Source organism: Brachionichthys hirsutus, chromosome 12 (assembly GCF_040956055.1).
Source record: "Brachionichthys hirsutus isolate HB-005 chromosome 12, CSIRO-AGI_Bhir_v1, whole genome shotgun sequence".
Classification (NCBI taxonomy): domain Eukaryota; kingdom Metazoa; phylum Chordata; class Actinopteri; order Lophiiformes; family Brachionichthyidae; genus Brachionichthys; species Brachionichthys hirsutus.
The window spans coordinates 6514765-6535841 of record NC_090908.1 but is presented as its reverse complement, the minus strand read 5'-3'; the positions used below and the strand labels follow the sequence as shown (position 1 = coordinate 6535841).

Genomic DNA, 21077 nt, shown 5'->3' with positions numbered 1-21077 from the left:
CGCGGGTTAAAGGATAAGATTATGGCTAATCTCTTTACGGGAGCGTATACTGTCCCTGCAGGAGACGCACTGAGGGAGTTTACACATACGTTCACGAACGCCTGCACGTGTGAAGTGCAAACTCACATCTTGGTCTCGTTGGCCTCCTTCTGCATGATGTCCTGGATCATGCGGCAAGCTGAGGAGCATCCCTCCGGAGTCGAGTGGATGGTGATGGGCTTTTCTGCTGCACCTGCATTTTCCTTGCGATGAATGTCCACTCTGAGCGATGGAGGACACGACGTTGAGAGACAGAGCCAAACGCAAGATGAGAAAATGAAATGTCCACTGCCTATTAATTAATAATAAGATTTGTCATGTCGCGCATTACATATTGAAAAATGAAGGCACTGAAAAGCATATTTAAAAACTGGAGAGTGATTTTTGCAACGGCAAATATGCAATCACAAATTTGGGAAACTCATCTCCAAAACGCACATCACATGGATAATAAGGCTCAAGGTTTCAAGCTTTCACAAAATGACAGCAAAGCTGTTTGGTTAATAAATCCACGCGCAAAAGAGGAAACAGGAGAGTAAACTCACTTAGACTGTGTTAGTTTCGTGACATTTTTGATAGTGAGGCCCTCCTTGCCGATGATGGCTCCCACAAACTGAGTAGGCACAAGAATGCGCAGGGGAAAGTCGTATTGTCTTGAGCGTGAAGCGGCATACTCCCCCGAGGGCCCTGGTGGAGAGACGCCCTGGTCCCGAGACGACCGACCTCCACGCCGCGTACGGGGAGCCTGGTCGGGTGGAGCCGTATCCATGTCCACAATATATGACACCTTGAAAGAGTAGTCCTCACACTGGTGTCCTGTTAACTTCTCAAAGGCTCTAGGGAACACATCAGGTGCAAAGCAAGAATAATGCAGAATGTATTGCAGCTGTCAGGAAAAGGAAATAATAACATCACACGTTAATGATCGATTTAACGTTTGCATAACACAGTTACTCTGATTCAAAGTCGGAACACACCGACGCACTCGTTTTAAGATGTGTGAATGCTGCTGTCTTTTGTACGCTGCATTCTTTACATGCAGTGATTGTGCATCTCATGAGAAATGAAAGCTTCCTTGAGATGCATTTAATCACACGAGCATTCATGGTAGCACCTCATTAACGGGATGAATGAAATAGCAGCCGCACGCTCTGAAAGAACGACAACAATATTTGTGAAAATACGAGAAGAAAAAATTAAGAATAATTGAGAAGCGGCAATATTATTAAAACTGTATTTGGATGTATGCAAAATGCGCGTCTGAACTGGAGTTGTCGTGATTTTTTCAAGCAGATTTCCATTTGCAGGGAAACTGTGTAATCCCTTATCCATCTGTGGGTGCAGGTGAAAAGAAAAGCTATCTCTGCCCCCGGTGCGTGGCATGCATCACGGTTTGCTCCGCTTACTCTTTAGCTTCCTCCTTGGTTGCGTATGTAACATTCACCACTGCTGTTTCTGTATCAGTGTTCACTGTGAAACAAGACAGAGAGAGAGAAAGCAAGAGCATAAGAAATAGCAAACTAAGGACATAGACGCAAAGACAGGCAGCAGGTCTCCCTTCCTGCAACAGGTGATTCAGGCGCACGTCCAGGTTCCTGTGGTAACGCACACAGCCACTCGTCTGTGTGATCGCATTACAGCCATCACTGGCTTCCCTCCAGGCAGGAGCCGCTTAGCATAAAGCCTGGCTAGAATTTGCACGATGCCAAATGTCAGATCAATTTGAAAGTCTAAGCAAAAGCAAGTAATTTGTGATAATGCAACGGCTCATGGTGAGGTGATTAATTAGATAAGCAAAGGAAATATAAATAAGAAGATGCACAACTATTTGGATAATCAATGAATCATTTATGGTTATACTGTGCAGGGTTTTCCTGAGACGAAAATTATATTTAAACTCATAAATAATCAATTAATTGTGCAGAAAGTATATTTTTGTATATTTCTGCTGTCAAACCGGTAGCAATACGGTTGATCGTTCATTCACTCTTGACAATCACCCAAAAAGCCGGATTCTTGTGGTTATCGGGCCTCGACAAACGGGCCAGTGTGTTCTGCTGTCTGTTTGTTGCGCTGCTGATCTGAGGATGGACGAGTATCGTGCTGTGGAAAAGAATTTCCCCTCGTGAATAATAAAGACTAAGTCGAAGTCGACGCCTGAAAAACCCTGACTAGCAAGTCCTTTAAGTGATTGTTACAGAAAAACTGATGAAAAAGAGATCTGCTTAGCAATTCTTTACTTTAATGGAGATAAATGATTATTACAAAAAATATTTGTCTTTATTCCAACATTATTTTTACTAGAACAAATTAGTCTTCACTTCCAGCTTGTTAGTTGTGAACATTTTCTGCATTTTGTTATTTTGCTGGAAAGTTTATAAAGCTTATAATTTAAAAGAGCCCTGCTGCTTGTATAATCTAAGCTTACTATCATGACCAATGATAGTAGATAGCAGACTCATCCTTCATCTTTTACTTTATCCAATATTAAATACTCTTCTTGTGGGAATTTTCATTCTCAGCAGGTGGAGAGAGACGGAAAGATAATTGTAAAAGAGAGAGACGTCTTATTGATGAAACGGTCCCACCAGAGGACACGACAGTATCTCCATTTAATTAACAATGGATGCTGGTTTGTATACAGTAAGAGGTAAATGTCACAATGACGTGTCAACAGAGAAGCCACTGCTGCTTGAGCGTGAGGCCAGACGTTCCCTATGCCTGATCAGGTGCTTCAGAGGAAGACAGAAGTAGAAATTGCTGCTGCTATGAGCTACAGATGAAGAACCTGCTGCTTTGTGAAGATGGGTTGCTTTACGCCAGCATGGGAGACGTGAAGAATGAAGTCATGTCTTTGCTGGTCTCTGTTAGCACCCATCAAAGCTACAGTGGGTGGCGCTTTGTCTTGGCTGGTTTAGATGCGCAGACAGGAGGTGTGTTCTTGTAGACAGCTACAAGTCCTAGAGATGACTGAATGGCAGACTAATCTGCACATAGAGCGCAGAAGCCTCACCGCAGGCGCCTGCAGAGTCGTCCCCATCACCACAATGGAGCTCCCAAAAACAGATGCACATATGCAAACACGTGCACACAGGGAGACATTACTACTGGATGTCTGCCATGTTTGCTCACTTTAATCCATATGCCAAGGTATTAAAATAGGCCAAAGGGACCCTGTGGCAATACACAGTGCTTATTATAGAGGCGACATATAATTTAAAGGGTCAAACACACAGGCACCCGCGCAGACAAGACACGATCAAGGCTCATTTATATGCAGATATGGGTGATGTGTTGAAGTCAGGGTTGCTGGTAACAAGGAAGTGAAGACACACAGGGAGGTCGCTGGGTGTGTGTTGCTAAGGAGACACAAATGCTTTGAAGAGTTGAAGCCGGAAGATAATGGGTTTGTGTAGCAAACAAGAGAGGGGAGAAGGGGTCGGTACCTTGTTCCACATTTTCTACAGTACCATACTGCGCTAGAAGGCCATCCAAAACCTGAGGGAGATATGAGAGTGTGAGTTAGAGAAGCAATCTGTGGCCAATCATGCAAAGACACACGTTTGGATAGACACGCACATACACACTCATGGGTCTGCTGCTCCCTGTGCTTAAGTGGTTGTGTGACAAATAGAAACGCAGTCAAAGTGAACTCAGAATTGCTGAGCCTCTTTAAGAAATGATACTGCGTGTTCACTTTGTTGGTTGCATGTGATTAGATGTTGCTCGGCAACTGAGTTATAAGAACCTGATGAATAAAGATGAATAAAAAAATAAATAAGGGACATCCTGGATGCGTTTCTTCACTCTTCTTTATTTTTTTTTTAATGTATTATAGAAGTATCGGATCGGGACTCGGTATCTGGGACATCGGATCGGGACATCCCTAATTCAAATTAATTTCATGTATTTGTGTGTTAAGTCATGATGTATAAATAAAGAAGAGAAGAATCCTATCTTTGCTCTTAACTCATAAAAGACTGATGATAAACATATAAATACTCGGAGTACGCTTCCAGAGTCAAGGAATTTGGTGGTATTACTTCATTTAATAAGATAAGTAAAGCGGTGTCGTCATGGCGACATCACCATAGTGTGCACAATAGATGCAGTGACAGAACATTTTATCATCACATAGTGTACACAGCCCTAAATGCTCCCATTTGTTCTTACAGAGCTCTGGAAACTGAAGCAAAGATTTCTCCCATGAGAAAACCATTTTGTTCAGGTTTTGGTGACGGCCGCTCCCTCCTTTCCCCGTCACGTTAGTAATTAGAATCCTAACACAGTAAATCAGCTTGAAACGAGCCCGACAGATTTATACACGAACATTCAGAATAGCTGCTGTGAGCATGACTCTTTAAAAGGAATCGTCTCTAAAATAAAAGATTAAGAAATACTTGCTGCAATTTCCAAACTGACAGGGACAATCAAATGAAAATAAATATTTTCTGATGCTGCTAAAAGTTTGGTTTCATTAGCAATGTGAATGTAAAATGTCATAAAAAAAAAATGCATCGAATTCTAAAATGTTGATCCACTTAATGATTAGTAACTACTGCCACTACGAACTACCGGTGACGGGTCACAGTGAGGACAGATCCACTTAGTAACGCAACTTGGGCTTAGTTCACGCTGCAGGCTGACGTGACCCAAACCCGGGGGATTAATAGCTATATTAATATATTTGAATTACTGGCCTGAGATATTTTTTGCTAAGCCTGCAATAAAGGACCTGAGATGCCCGAAGCCAGGGACACTCCCACTGAGAAAAACAACTCGGAACCCCCCGCAAAGATACAGATGTTGACACACCGTGTGTCATCACCACGGTAACACACACTCACAGTGATATATGCAGACACATGGACACATGCACACAGATACAACGTCTACAGACGTAGTACAAAAGCTGGTGACTCAGACAGCAGCCTGCTTTATGTGCTATACCCGGTGCTTCACCTGCTTCACCTGCTTCACACTGGCATTCACACTGGCATTCACACTAACACAAACAAAACACACAAGAGGACGACAGTGAACTGACCTCCCACTGTAGATGAGGGGGGATGTTCCGGATCTGGATCTTCCGACTCCTGCAGAGATGAGAGACACAGATGGAGTGAATTTAACAGACCCGAACCACACACACACACACTCACACTCACACACGCACACACACGCACACGCAAGTTGCCTTCATCTGTTGTTGTTTACAGAAACTTTATGCATTTGCCCTTTCAAGAGCTGAGCAGCACAAACATTTCAATGACGAGTGCAGAAGGTCGGCGGAGTCCGGGGCACACTGTGTGAAATTCGGCAGTAGAGTCATCCTGAGTTTCTGTGACATCCATAGATCAATGGACTCAAATCCGATCAGCGTAACTGAGCTGCTGATGGAAATATAGGCGTGTGCATCAGAACACGCAGCAAACATCAGCTCGTGTCTGTAACATCGTCCTCCGAGCGTGATTCTCATTTCTCTCACTTTGAGATGAGGGTGACACAAAACTGTGATTCAAACTTTTGACTGGATTTTGTCACAATTTTCATGGTTTCCTCATCATTTTAATAAATTATCAATGAAGATTTTAGTCTGGTCCATGAAATAAATCATACAATTGTCTGATAATATTCATGGATGAATCTATGAAGATGAAACTGATTTGAACACTCGCAGGGTGGAGTCGTGTGGCATTGGCCGTGTCTCGTTCAGATTGGTTTTGTCCAATCTTTAGAACAAGAAGAATATATATCCCGCAAAATCATCGATTTGCATGAAAACAAGCTGTTTGATTATTTATGAGTTTAAATATAATTTTTGTCTCAGCTAGTTGGAAACAATTATAAAAACAAAATGTTTTCATTTGTAAAGGAAGCCCATAAAGTTTACAACATTTGTTCTGGAAACAACACCTGACTGACTGCATCGGTGGAAATGCTAACTAATTCTAATGACTACATTTTGGACACCAAATAAAAGAGTTTTGCACAACATTACTAATTTATGACTATTCGTTCATCATTCCTCTCAGAAGCTACATCATGATGATGCTTTGTTTTTACACTAATCAGGTCTCAATCAGTCCAAATAGATATGAAAAAATTAAAATACATGCCATGCAGGAGTTCAGGTCTTAGGAGGATAAGAAGGAAAAATAATTTTGTTGCCAAGGAAACACAAAACCTAAAAATAAATCCAATACTGATTAAACGCAAACAGCGGTTGACTCATCCATAAAAAATGTTTGAACTGATTTCGAGCTATCCCAGATACAAATTATTTACATACATACAGGCATTTTTATGTTTTACTGTCGACCTGGGCAGCACTGTGGCGCAGTGGGAAGCGCTGTTGCTTCTCAGCAAGAAAGCCACAGGTTCGCATCCAACTTGCAGCCTTTCTGTGAGGAGTTTGCGTGTTCTCCCTGTGTCTGCGTGGGTTCTCTCTGGGTTCTCCAGGTTCCTCCCACCACCAAAAACATGTGAATTAGTGACACTAAGTTACCCATAGATGTGAATGTTGTGTGTTAATGATTGTCTGTCTGTGTGTCGCACTGCGATGAACTGGCGACTTGTCTAGGGTGTTCCCCGCCTCTCACCCGTTGACGCCCCGTGACCAGGTAACGGACAAAGCGGCCCAGGAGATGAATTGCTTGTCAACCGAGCAACTGTTTGTATCTTTGCAAGTTCTATTTGTTATTAATAATAAAGAGGGACAAAGATGATGAATGAGCTTGTTTTAATCACTTTTCTAATCAATAGGAAGTTGTAGTTGTAGAGGAGGATTCTGATGCATAAATGTCCAGCGTGTCCTTACAGCTCTACTCTCCAGAGCGCTTCAGCTCAGTCACACAAACCAGCCTGACGATCACAACAACAGGAGAGTCCGGCTATGCAGGGATCTAAAAAAGCAAAGAGGACCAAGCACTTCAAGAGTTAAAGCAGTGATGAGGTGGATTTAGGATCCGGAGTCTCCAGGGAGGAAAGATGCATGGATGTAGTGAGGGAGGACATGAGAATGGCTGGCGTTGGGGAGGACGATGCAAAGGACAGGGTGAAGTGGAGAACATTGATAGGCTGTGGCGACCCCTGATGGGACAAGTAGAAAGTACAGTAGCAGCAAACGAACAGGGAAATGAAAGCTTATCCTCTGTGATGTTTATCTTCCTGCAGCCAACAAAAACCACCCGGCAATTCCCACGGCGGCCAAAAGCTTTCTGCCAGTACGAGCGGCTCGATGAGAGATCTCCGTGGCAACCGGCATCCAAACAAAAGTAAGCCAATAAAGATTAGTCCGTAAAACACGGAACCTTTTTCAACAGTAAACAACCTCCTTCAAAGCTTGCTTAACTGGCAGTTAATTACAAATCTGTTTACAATACCGTATTCAAATATTAATAGAAATAAGTACTTGAACATTTCCAGCACAATACTGGTCCGAGATCTGTTTGTAAATTACTAATGGAAATGTACAAATGTTACAGCAACTTGTCCTACAGAATTATTGTTAGTAATGATGATTAAAACTACAGAACACAGAATCACTTCCTAACATTTTGATACCAGAGAAGAGACGTGACTCGGGTTATTCCGTCGGGGTTACCTTATATATGGAGCAGGCTGAAACGTGTTTCTGTTTCCAACGTGTAGAGTTGGAATGGAATTCTTTAATTGCTATGGTGAAATTTTTATCTCACTTTATGATTTGGCAGATTTGACAGTAAATTTACGTGAACATTTTACAGAATGCACAGAAGCTGCAAGTTGCTGAAAAAGGAAAAACTGAAACGGCCGCCATCCCTGAGCTGCTGAATATGGAAATTAGAAGCTTCTTTATTCAGTGCCCTCTCCTTATATACGAATGAATCCCGTGGGGGTAGCCCCCCCCCCTTTTGTGTTTCTGCTGACTGATGTGTCAGTTGTAGCCTTGACGTGATCCGGCATCGTCAGGCCGTCCTCTGCACCGTTTCATTCGCCACCTTTGCTTCGATGGAACTAGCACATGTTTCAAAGGCCGTGTTTGCTTGTCACTGAAATATGCAGCGGCAGCTCCCTCACTTGGAAAAAGTGACAGCGCCTCCCCACAGTTCTTCAGCGTCTCATTCTCAGCATGCCTGTGGCCGCTGGCAAACCGTGACTTTACTGCTTTCTGTCGGTCTCCATGGCAGGGAGCGGCCCGCGATGCATGCCACCAAGCAAAACCTACATATAAAGACATCAGCTGCACGTACTCCAGTAGATGCGATATTCACCGAATAACATCTACTGTTATCTGCCAAAAAAAAAAGAAAAGAAAACCTCTCGGTTTTGGCCTTTAAATATCTGAATGTGGTTGTGTTCATTTGAAAAGCAAATATTTACTGCATCCACCTGCACGAGGTGAGAAACACACACATGCACACGTCGACCCTCAATGCATGCAATGCAAGGAGAGTTTTTAGCCTGTGAGAGGGCAGACAGGTGAGAACGAGATCCTCCGTCACTCAGGGGGTCTGCAGTGTAGCTACAGATGGAAGCGATGATAATCATCATAAAAAGCTGAATGGGCAAATCCTACCCTTTTTTTGTCGCCGTGGGGTTTTTAGTCCCTTTTGAGAACGCTGGCTTGTTGTAACTTTGTTTAAGCGCTGTGGGGAATCGAGCTGCAACAGCTTGACACAATGCATTATTTAACATTTGGAAATGAATCAGCTTTATTTGCGGTCATATCTCTATATTTAGTAGAATAAATATCTCCCAAAACCTTTCCTGTTAATTTCATGGCTTTCGTGGTGAATCTTGTTCCCAGGTATTCTTTTATTTAATCATCTCTGTCTAGACTTTTTTTTTATTAAAATCACATCACCTGAAGGATTTGGCAAATGACAAGAATGAAATATTTATTGGGAGGATTGTTGTTAAATGAAAAATGATCCAGACACTTTGTTCTTACAAACAGAACAGAGAGGTTTTTTGTTTTTACAGCAGAGGCTCGAATGATTAAACATTTCCTTCCCGTTTCAAGGATTCTGCCTGATGACACCTTTGAAAGCCTCGTTTATCTTTCCATTCCTGCTTTGTCACAAGAGGCGTCACTCCGAGCCCAGCGGGGACTCAGTGGGCTTTCAGTGAACCCGGTGTGTGTGGAGGACGCGGCTTCACACAGCTCAAAACCAACGCAAAACAAGCAACAATCACACCAAATTACTTCTGCATGGAAAATTCACCAACACGTATAAAACCTTTCCCCTCTTTGCTCATTTAGCCGTCAACGCCTTCACCAACTGGTCCCGAGTGCAAAACGCAGATTACAGACCATTATTTCACACCAGTACGGGCACATATTTAAAGCTTAATGAGCTAGAATGGCACTCAGTAGAGCGCATACCTCCGCCAAAGCCCAAAAGTCCTCTTTAATTCAGTGAAGTCTTATCCAAGGTCAGGCTCATTGCTCTGGAACCAGAACTCACATTGCAATCCACCTCATATGAACAGATATTTCAGTTTGGATGGTTCTGAGGTTTTTATTTCAATCGGCACCAAATAGCAGAAACTCCTCCTAAATAGGATTCTTTCATCACGACTACAAGAAAATGTAAAACACGATTGATAGGACAGCGAGCAATGAGATCGGTATTGATTTCATTTTTTTTTTTTATTGTTCATCCCTCCCTCTGTTCTGCATCTGCCTGATGACGCAAATTGTTCCCACTGAAAACTCGATGACACGACAAACGCAGGAAGTCCATGCGAGTGCAGAGGCAGTCCGTAGAGAGAGACTATATTGTGTGGAAAATAACGGATGGCTTTCAAATTGAAAGATGATATGGCCTTCAACACTGCAATGCCATGCAGATAAAAAAAAAAGAAATAACATCCCCCGTGGTCATAAATCACACTGGCGTGGGTGATTATGAAATGCTTTTATTAACCATCATCTGCTGACACACACAATGAAATCCTAGAACAACGGGCACCTTGAAACACACGCGTATCAAAGGGCCCAAGCACACTCCAGGTCAGCACACCTGGAGCCATTTGCGGGGGCGGTGCCTTGCTCAAGGGCACCTCGGCAGTGCTCTGGAGGCAGACTGGCCCCTCTCCAGTCACCAGCCCACACACCACACCCTACCAGAGCTGGGACTCGAACCGGGGAGGCAGTGGACTTCTCCTCTTCCCAGCCCAGGGCCCAACCCACTGAGCCACTGCACCAACCAGGTGAGTGTCTTACAAAGTCATTACAGTATACTGATGAAGGACCACTGAGGAAGACCTCCAGTGCTGTGTCCAGTATAGTCTAACATCTGACAATCCGATTTACCGACATGACATCTTGTTATTATGACTGTAAAGCTCCGAGCTGAAATATCATGACTGTTCTATTCATCTAAATCGGTTTGGGTGGGACGACCAGATCATCTGGTGGTCCTTACACGCTGCAGACTAGAGCTGACAGATCGGCATTGACTAAACTGAGACCACGGCCAACCACTACGAGCCTGCTCTGACCTTATCACCTTCAAGAAAGAACTGAAAACACATCTGTTCAACGTTGCTTTTAATGTCTACTTTTACTTTTTACATTTGATCTAATTTATTTTCATGTTCATATGTTATTGTCAGTATTTGTTTGCTGTTTTTATCTCATGTACTTCCTGTAAAGCGACTGAGTGTCTAGAAAAGCACCATATAAATAAAATGTGTTATTATTATTAAACTTCTATTTTTAAACCGTTCAGCGTATCTTGAAATCTCTGAGGAGCATCACGTCAACAACACTCCCACAGTGCCCCCCCCCCCCCCCCCAAGATACACCCAGTCGTTGTGGAGCAGAGATAACAAGATTTGCATGATTTTAATGGTGGTTTTTTTTTTTTTGCCTTTCAGCATCAAATAATTCTCCTTATTAGTCCTGAAAGAAGAGAAACAAACCCTGAGGCAAATCCTCAGCTTTCATGTTACCATGACACCCACTGTATGTAAAGATGCCTGGATTCTAGTGTTGTCCACTCACAGCCATTAGCATGATTGCTTATTGGCAGGAAGCACCGACAGAACCCACCTAATTGCACATAAGGAAATGGAATTCATTCTGTGTGGCCGCAGACCTGGTAAGGCAAAAATATAATTATCGTTGCATTACACATTATAGCAATGTTCATTTCCAAGATGCTTCCTGGAAATAAGGTGTTCTAATTGACGGCAAATAGAGACAATGATTGAATGAGATTACTTTATTAAAAAAATAATAATTGCAAGCCCATTGTTTTTTAGTCCGAGCAGTTCTGCATACAAAATGAATAATGAATGAAGTTTTGCCTGCGTTTCATTTGAGCTTCTGTTCAAGGGCTTCTGTTCAGCATGCTGAATGTGAACCAAAGCAGCAAAGTAAGGGCGCATAAAGAGTCCAAAACAATGAACTCAAGGGTTGACAGTGTTCCGTAGAGGGAATTATGGGATACATCTCTGCAGGAGAGTCGCTGTGAGCAACATTTCACATGCATAAAGACGGACAATCCGCTGATGGACGTTAAAAATATTAATTATAGCAGCTTGTCTAAACAAAATAGGAATGAAACACAGTCAGTGTCTCTATCCAGAGAAAATTGCTTAGCTCTCCTCAGAAGGCGTTAAGATCTCACAACGGACGCAGCGTTTGGCTCCTCCGTTTTATTAAATCGTTTATTCTACCTGGCATAAATGAACAAATGTCAATCTTTGTATAATCGTAGAAAACATGCATTTCAGCCACGATTCCTTTTTGTTCCCCGATGCTTGTTTTTTTCTTCTGCATTGATGCTGCAGAGGGAACAAACCTGAGCTCGGCGGTGTTGCTCACCACCTCATCTCCCTGCAGAGCTCAGGTGCCGTCCTCTGCTTTGCTTTGCAGCCCTCAGCAGGTGAGAACTCATCAGAATTCAACACCCTTACCTGCCTGCCTGCTTCTGTTTCGTGCATTTTTCTTTTTTTTCTACAGAGGCAGCGTCCAAACCGCCGTTCCTGCTGAAGCCTCTCTGCTTCCTAACGCCCAAATTCACGCAGCCGGTTCGCAGAAGACACAAATAAGGAGCGACCGCACTTTGTGTCTTAATCCATTGCGAATAGTACAACGTTCATAATCAAGCAAAGACATTGCTTGACATTATCAGTTGTATCCAATTCTGTATCACGTCATGCCCAAAAGCATGCAGATAACTAAGCAAGGATATAATAATGCTATTCAGAGCAAGACAAAACACACGCAGAAGTTCCTCTGGAGGGTCGAAAGCTAATCTGCATACTGTTGCGGACGTAAAATGATTTTCGGTTCTCAGGTTTTATTGCCATGCATTCATTTTTAGTTGGTGCTAAAATGCCACCGGGTTCACATTTTATCCCGTCACGCCTATGAAATGAGTCTTTTAAAACGTTCGGCCCTAATCGCTGCGGCATTGTGCCGTTCTATTTGATTGAGAATGCTGTTGTCTGTTGGAACACTCTGAACATATATTTCCACACTTTTAAATTAAATATGCATATTTACAGCTTGGAGCAACAAAGTAGAAGTTTACAGACATTCAAGGCAGCGTGCGACTACAAAGCAGGAAACAGTAAATGAGTGTGCAAGCAGGCGGGTCATAAATGGCATGTGATGATATGATACGACTATGCGGAAGCGCCAGAGGGGGGGTGGGGGGCTTTCAAGGTTAAATGTCATGAAAAGCTTCATGGATGGGGAGCAACACCGGATGTAACACCGACACACTGACTCACTCCAAAGAGATTATTTAAGTAAATACAAACATTCGATGCTGGTCTAAACGTTTACAAGTTTAAATACTTTAAAGTGCCTTTAAGGCATGTTTAAGACAGTGTTCTTTGAATAGTAAATGTATCTTGTGTAGTATTTCCACAAACATGAGTTGAAACGGCAACTGCTCCTTCCCCCTCAAAAACATGAATCAGGTTTAAAGCAGGACACACAAACGCATCAAAACATGAATCAGGTTTAAAGCAGGACACACAAACACATCAAAACATGAATCAGGTTTAAAGCAGGACACAGAAACGCATGAAAACATGAATCAGGTTTAAAGCAGGACGCACAAACGGCTGAAAACATGAATCAGGTTTAAAGCAGGACACAGAAACGCCTGAAAACATGAATCAGGTTTAAAGCAGGACACACAAACGCATCAAAACATGAATCCGGTTTAAAGCAGGACACAGAAACACCTGAAAACTTGAATCAGATTTAAAGCAGGACGCACAAACGGCTGAAAACATGAATCAGGTTTAAAGCAGGACACAGAAACGCCTGAAAACATGAATCAGGTTTAAAGCAGGACACACAAACGCATCAAAACATGAATCAGGTTTAAAGCAGGACACAGAAACGCCTGAAATCATGAATCAGGTTTAAAGCAGGACACACAAACGCATCAAAACATGAATCAGGATTAAAGCAAGACACAGAAACGGCTGAAAACATGAATCAGGTTTGAAGCAGGACACAGAAACACCTGAAAACATGAATCAGGTTTAAAGCAGGACACAGAAACACCTGAAAACATGAATCAGGTTTAAAGCAAGACACAGAAACGCATGAAAACATGAATCAGGTTTAAAGCAGGACACACAAACGCCTGAAAACATGAATCAGGTTTAAAGCAGGACACAGAAACACCTGAAAACATGAATCAGGTTTAAAGCAGGACACACAAACGCATGAAAACATGAATCAGGTTTAACGCAGGACGCACAAACGGCTGAAAACATGAATCAGGTTTAAAGCAGGACACAGAAACGCCTGAAAACATGAATCAGGTTTAAAGCAGGACACACAAACGTCTGAAAACATGAATCAGGTTTAAAGCAGGACACAGAAACGCATGAAAACATGAATCAGGTTTAAAGCAGGACACAGAAACACCAGAAAACATGAATCAGGTTTAAAGCAGGACACACAAACACCTGAAAACATGAATCAGGTTTAAAGCAGGACGTACAAACGGCTGAAAACATGAAGCAGGTTTGAAGCAGGACACAGAAACACCTGAAAACATGAATCAGGTTTAAAGCAGGACACAGAAACACCTGAAAACATGAATCAGGTTTAAAGCAGGACACAGAAACGCATGAAAACATGAATCAGGTTTAACGCAGGACGCACAAACGGCTGAAAACATGAATCAGGTTTAAAGCAGGACACAGAAACGCCTGAAAACATGAATCAGGTTTAAAGCAGGACACAGAAACGCCTGAAAACATGAATCAGGTTTAAAGCAGGACACAGAAACGCATGAAAACATGAATCAGGTTTAAAGCAGGACACAGAAACACCTGAAAACATGAATCAGGTTTAAAGCAGGACACAGAAACGCATGAAAACATGAATCAGGTTTAAAGCAGGATGCACAAACGCCTGAAAACATGAATCAGGTTTAAAGCAAGACACAGAAACGCATGAAAACATGAATCAGGTTTAAAGCAGGACGCACAAACGCCTGAAAACATGAATCAGGTTTAAAGCAAGACAAAGAAACGCATGAAAACATGAATCAGGTTTAACCCAGGACGCACAAACGGCTGAAAACATGAATCAGGTTTAAAGCAGGACACAGAAACGGCTGAAAACATGAATCAGGTTTAAAGCAGGACACAGAAACGCATGAAAACATGAATCAGGTTTAAAGCAGGACGCACAAACGCATGAAAACATGAATCAGGTTTAAAGCAGGACACAGAAACGCATGAAAACATGAATCAGGTTTAAAGCAGGACACAGAAACGGCTGAAAACATGAATCAGGTTTAAAGCAAGACACAGAAACGCATGAAAACATGAATCAGGTTTAAAGCAGGACGCACAAACGGCTGAAAACATGAATCAGGTTTAAAGCAGGACACACAAACACCTGAAAACATGAATCAGGTTTAAAGCAGGACGCACAAACGGCTGAAAACATGAATCAGGTTTAAAGCAAGACACAGAAACGCATGAAAACATGAATCAGGTTTAAAGCAGGACACAGAAACGCATGAAAACATGAATCAGGTTTAAAGCAAGACACAGAAACGCATGAAAACATGAAGCAGGTTTGAAGCAGGACACAGAAACACCTGAAAACATGAATCAGGTTTAAAGCAGGACACAGAAACACCTGAAAACATGAATCAGGTTTAAAGCAGGACACAGAAACGCATGAAAACATGAATCAGGTTTAACGCAGGACGCACAAACGGCTGAAAACATGAATCAGGTTTAAAGCAGGACACAGAAACGCCTGAAAACATGAATCAGGTTTAAAGCAGGACACAGAAACGCCTGAAAACATGAATCAGGTTTAAAGCAGGACACAGAAACGCATGAAAACATGAATCAGGTTTAAAGCAGGACACAGAAACACCTGAAAACATGAATCAGGTTTAAAGCAGGACACAGAAACGCATGAAAACATGAATCAGGTTTAAAGCAGGATGCACAAACGCCTGAAAACATGAATCAGGTTTAAAGCAAGACACAGAAACGCATGAAAACATGAATCAGGTTTAAAGCAGGACGCACAAACGCCTGAAAACATGAATCAGGTTTAAAGCAAGACAAAGAAACGCATGAAAACATGAATCAGGTTTAACCCAGGACGCACAAACGGCTGAAAACATGAATCAGGTTTAAAGCAGGACACAGAAACGGCTGAAAACATGAATCAGGTTTAAAGCAGGACACAGAAACGCATGAAAACATGAATCAGGTTTAAAGCAGGACGCACAAACGCATGAAAACATGAATCAGGTTTAAAGCAGGACACAGAAACGCATGAAAACATGAATCAGGTTTAAAGCAGGACACAGAAACGGCTGAAAACATGAATCAGGTTTAAAGCAAGACACAGAAACGCATGAAAACATGAATCAGGTTTAAAGCAGGACGCACAAACGGCTGAAAACATGAATCAGGTTTAAAGCAGGACACACAAACACCTGAAAACATGAATCAGGTTTAAAGCAGGACGCACAAACGGCTGAAAACATGAATCAGGTTTAAAGCAAGACACAGAAACGCATGAAAACATGAATCAGGTTTAAAGCAGGACACAGAAACGCATGAAAACATGAATCAGGTTTAAAGCAAGACACAGAAACGCATGAAAACATGAATCAGGTTTAAAGCAGGACGCACAAACGGCTGAAAACATGAATCAGGTTTAAAGCAAGACACAGAAACGCCTGAAAACATGAATCAGGTTTAAAGCAGGACGCACAAACGCATGAAAACATGAATCAGGTTTAGAGCAGGACACAGAAACGCATGAAAACATGAATCAGGTTTAAAGCAGGACGCACAAACGCATGAAAACATGAATCAGGTTTAAAGCAGGACACAGAAATGCCTGAAAACATGAATCAGGTTTAAAGCAGGACACAGAAACGCCTGAAAACATGAAACAGGTTTAAAGCAGGATGTACAAACGGCTGAAAACATGAATCCGGTTTAAAGCAGGACACACAAACGCCTGAAAACATGAATCAGGTTTAAAGCAGGACACAGAAACGCATGAAAACATGAATCAGGTTTAAAGCAGGACACACAAACGCATGAAAACATGAATCAGGTTTAAAGCAGGACACACAAACGCCTGAAAACATGAATCAGGTTTAACGCAGGACGCACAAACGACTGAAAACATGAATCAGGTTTAAAGCAGGACACAGAAACGCCTGAAAACATGAATCAGGTTTAAAGCAGGACACACAAACGCCTGAAAACATGAATCAGGTTTAAAGCAGGACACAGAAACGCATGAAAACATGAATCAGGTTTAAAGCAGGACGCACAAACGCCTGAAAACATGAATCAGGTTTAAAGCAAGACACAGAAACGCATGAAAACATGAATCAGGTTTAAAGCAGGACACACAAACGGCTGAAAACATGAATCAGGTTTAAAGCAGGACACAGAAACGGCTGAAAACATGAATCAGGTTTAAAGCAAGACACAGAAACGCATGAAAACATGAATCAGGTTTAAAGCAGGACACAAAAACGCATGAAAACATGAATCAGGTTTAAAGCAGGACACACAAACACCTGAAAACATGAATCAGGTTTAAAGCAGGACACAGAAACGGCTGAAAACATGAATCAGGTTTAAAGCAAGACGCACAAACGGCTGAAAACATGAATCAGGTTCAAAGCAGGACACACAAACACCTGAAAACATGAATCAGGTTTAAAGCAGGACACAGAAACGGCTGAAAACATGAATCAGGTTTAAAGCAAGACGCACAAACGGCTGAAAACATGAATCAGGTTTAAAGCAGGACGTACAAACGGCTGAAAACATGAAGCAGGTTTGAAGCAGGACACAGAAACACCTGAAAACATGAATCAGGTTTAAAGCAGGACACAGAAACACCTGAAAACATGAATCAGGTTTAAAGCAGGACACAGAAACGCATGAAAACATGAATCAGGTTTAACGCAGGACACAGAAACGCATGAAAACATGAATCAGGTTTAAAGCAGGACACAGAAACGCCTGAAAACATGAATCAGGTTTAAAGCAAGACACAGAAACGCATGAAAACATGAATCAGGTTTAAAGCAAGACACAGAAACGCATGAAAACATGAATCAGGTTTAAAGCAGGACACACAAACACCTGAAAACATGAATCAGGTTTAAAGCAGGACACAGAAACGCATGAAAACATGAATCAGGTTTAAAGCAGGACGCACAAACGCCTGAAAACATGAATCAGGTTTAAAGCAAGACACAGAAACGCATGAAAACATGAATCAGGTTTAAAGCAGGACGCACAAACGCCTGAAAACATGAATCAGGTTTAAAGCAAGACACAGAAACGCATGAAAACATGAATCAGGTTTAACGCAGGACGCACAAACGGCTGAAAACATGAATCAGGTTTAAAGCAGGACAAAGAAACGGCTGAAAACATGAATCAGGTTTAAAGCAAGACACAGAAACGCATGAAAACATGAATCAGGTTTAAAGCAGGACGCACAAACGGCTGAAAACATGAATCAGGTTTAAAGCAGGACACAGAAACGGCTGAAAACATGAATCAGGTTTAAAGCAGGACACAGAAACGCATGAAAACATGAATCAGGTTTAAAGCAGGACGCACAAACGCATGAAAACATGAATCAGGTTTAAAGCAGGACACAGAAACGGCTGAAAACATGAATCAGGTTTAAAGCAAGACACAGAAACGCATGAAAACATGAATCAGGTTTAAAGCAGGACGCACAAACGGCTGAAAACATGAATCAGGTTTAAAGCAGGACGCACAAACGCATGAAAACATGAATCAGGTTTAGAGCAGGACACAGAAACGCATGAAAACATGAATCAGGTTTAAAGCAGGACACACAAACACCTGAAAACATGAATCAGGTTTAAAGCAGGACACAGAAACGGCTGAAAACATGAATCAGGTTTAAAGCAAGACGCACAAACGGCTGAAAACATGAATCAGGTTTAAAGCAGGACGTACAAACGGCTGAAAACATGAAGCAGGTTTGAAGCAGGACACAGAAACACCTGAAAACATGAATCAGGTTTAAAGCAGGACACAGAAACACCTGAAAACATGAATCAGGTTTAAAGCAGGACACAGAAACGCATGAAAACATGAATCAGGTTTAACGCAGGACACAGAAACGCATGAAAACATGAATCAGGTTTAAAGCAGGACACAGAAACGGCTGAAAACATGAATCAGGTTTAAAGCAGGACACAGAAACGCATGAAAACATGAATCAGGTTTAAAGCAGGACGCACAAACGCATGAAAACATGAATCAGGTTTAAAGCAGGACACAGAAACGGCTGAAAACATGAATCAGGTTTAAAGCAAGACACAGAAACGCATGAAAACATGAATCAGGTTTAAAGCAGGACGCACAAACGGCTGAAAACATGAATCAGGTTTAAAGCAAGACACAGAAACGCATGAAAACATGAATCAGGTTTAAAGCAGGACGCACAAACGCATGAAAACATGAATCAGGTTTAGAGCAGGACACAGAAACGCATGAAAACATGAATCAGGTTTAAAGCAGGACACACAAACACCTGAAAACATGAATCAGGTTTAAAGCAGGACACAGAAACGGCTGAAAACATGAATCAGGTTTAAAGCAAGACGCACAAACGGCTGAAAACATGAATCAGGTTTAAAGCAGGACGTACAAACGGCTGAAAACATGAAGCAGGTTTGAAGCAGGACACAGAAACACCTGAAAACATGAATCAGGTTTAAAGCAGGACACAGAAACACCTGAAAACATGAATCAGGTTTAAAGCAGGACACAGAAACGCATGAAAACATGAATCAGGTTTAACGCAGGACACAGAAACGCATGAAAACATGAATCAGGTTTAAAGCAGGACACAGAAACGCCTGAAAACATGAATCAGGTTTAAAGCAAGACACAGAAACGCATGAAAACATGAATCAGGTTTAAAGCAAGACACAGAAACGCATGAAAACATGAATCAGGTTTAAAGCAGGACACACAAACACCTGAAAACATGAATCAGGTTTAAAGCAGGACACAGAAACGCATGAAAACATGAATCAGGTTTAAAGCAGGACGCACAAACGCCTGAAAACATGAATCAGGTTTAAAGCAAGACACAGAAACGCATGAAAACATGAATCAGGTTTAAAGCAGGACGCACAAACGCCTGAAAACATGAATCAGGTTTAAAGCAAGACACAGAAACGCATGAAAACATGAATCAGGTTTAACGCAGGACGCACAAACGGCTGAAAACATGAATCAGGTTTAAAGCAGGACAAAGAAACGGCTGAAAACATGAATCAGGTTTAAAGCAAGACACAGAAACGCATGAAAACATGAATCAGGTTTAAAGCAGGACGCACAAACGGCTGAAAACATGAATCAGGTTTAAAGCAGGACACAGAAACGGCTGAAAACATGAATCAGGTTTAAAGCAGGACACAGAAACGCATGAAAACATGAATCAGGTTTAAAGCAGGACGCACAAACGCATGAAAACATGAATCAGGTTTAAAGCAGGACACAGAAACGGCTGAAAACATGAATCAGGTTTAAAGCAAGACACAGAAACGCATGAAAACATGAATCAGGTTTAAAGCAGGACGCACAAACGGCTGAAAACATGAATCAGGTTTAAAGCAAGACACAGAAACGCATGAAAACATGAATCAGGTTTAAAGCAGGACGCACAAACGCATGAAAACATGAATCAGGTTTAGAGCAGGACACAGAAACGCATGAAAACATGAATCAGGTTTAAAGCAGGACGCACAAACGCATGAAAACATGAATCAGGTTTAAAGCAGGACACAGAAATGCCTGAAAACATGAATCAGGTTTAAAGCAGGACACAGAAACGCCTGAAAACATGAAACAGGTTTAAAGCAGGATGTACAAACGGCTGAAAACATGAATCCGGTTTAAAGCAGGACACAGAAACGCCTGAAAACATGAATCAGGTTTAAAGCAGGACACAGAAACGCATGAAAACATGAATCAGGTTTAAAGCAGGACACAGAAACGCCTGAAAACATGAATCAGGTTTAAAGCAGGACACACAAACGCCTGAAAACATGAATCAGGTTTAACGCAGGACGCACAAACGGCTGAAAACATGAATCAGGTTTAAAGCAGGACACAGAAACGCCTGAAAACATGAATCAGGTTTAAAGCAGGACACACAAACGCCTGAAAACATGAATCAGGTTTAAAGCAGGACACAGAAACGCATGAAAACATGAATCAGGTTTAAAGCAGGACGCACAAACGCCTGAAAACATGAATCAGGTTTAAAGCAGGACACAGAAACGCATGAAAACATGAATCAGGTTTAAAGCAGGACGCACAAACGGCTGAAAACATGAATCAGGTTTAAAGCAGGACACAGAAACGGCTGAAAACATGAATCAGGTTTAAAGCAAGACACAGAAACGCATGAAAACATGAATCAGGTTTAAAGCAGGACACAGAAACGCATGAAAACATGAATCAGGTTTAAAGCAGGACACACAAACACCTGAAAACAT

At 41.9% G+C, this 21077-nt stretch overlaps 1 protein-coding gene across 2 annotated transcripts in view; it reads right to left on the bottom strand.

Annotated features, from left to right (window-relative positions):
- igf2bp2a (insulin-like growth factor 2 mRNA binding protein 2a) overlaps positions 1-21077 on the bottom strand; it is a 45622-nt gene that overhangs the window by 8001 nt on the left and 16544 nt on the right. For both annotated transcript variants that reach the window (XM_068746133.1, XM_068746131.1), the window contains exons 3-7: positions 5087-5135; positions 3486-3537; positions 1446-1509; positions 585-875; positions 127-261 (exon numbers count right to left, since the gene is read on the bottom strand). In XM_068746133.1, coding sequence (XP_068602234.1) covers positions 127-261; positions 585-875; positions 1446-1509; positions 3486-3537; positions 5087-5135 — 591 coding nt within the window. The remainder of the gene's footprint in view (positions 1-126; positions 262-584; positions 876-1445; positions 1510-3485; positions 3538-5086; positions 5136-21077) is intronic.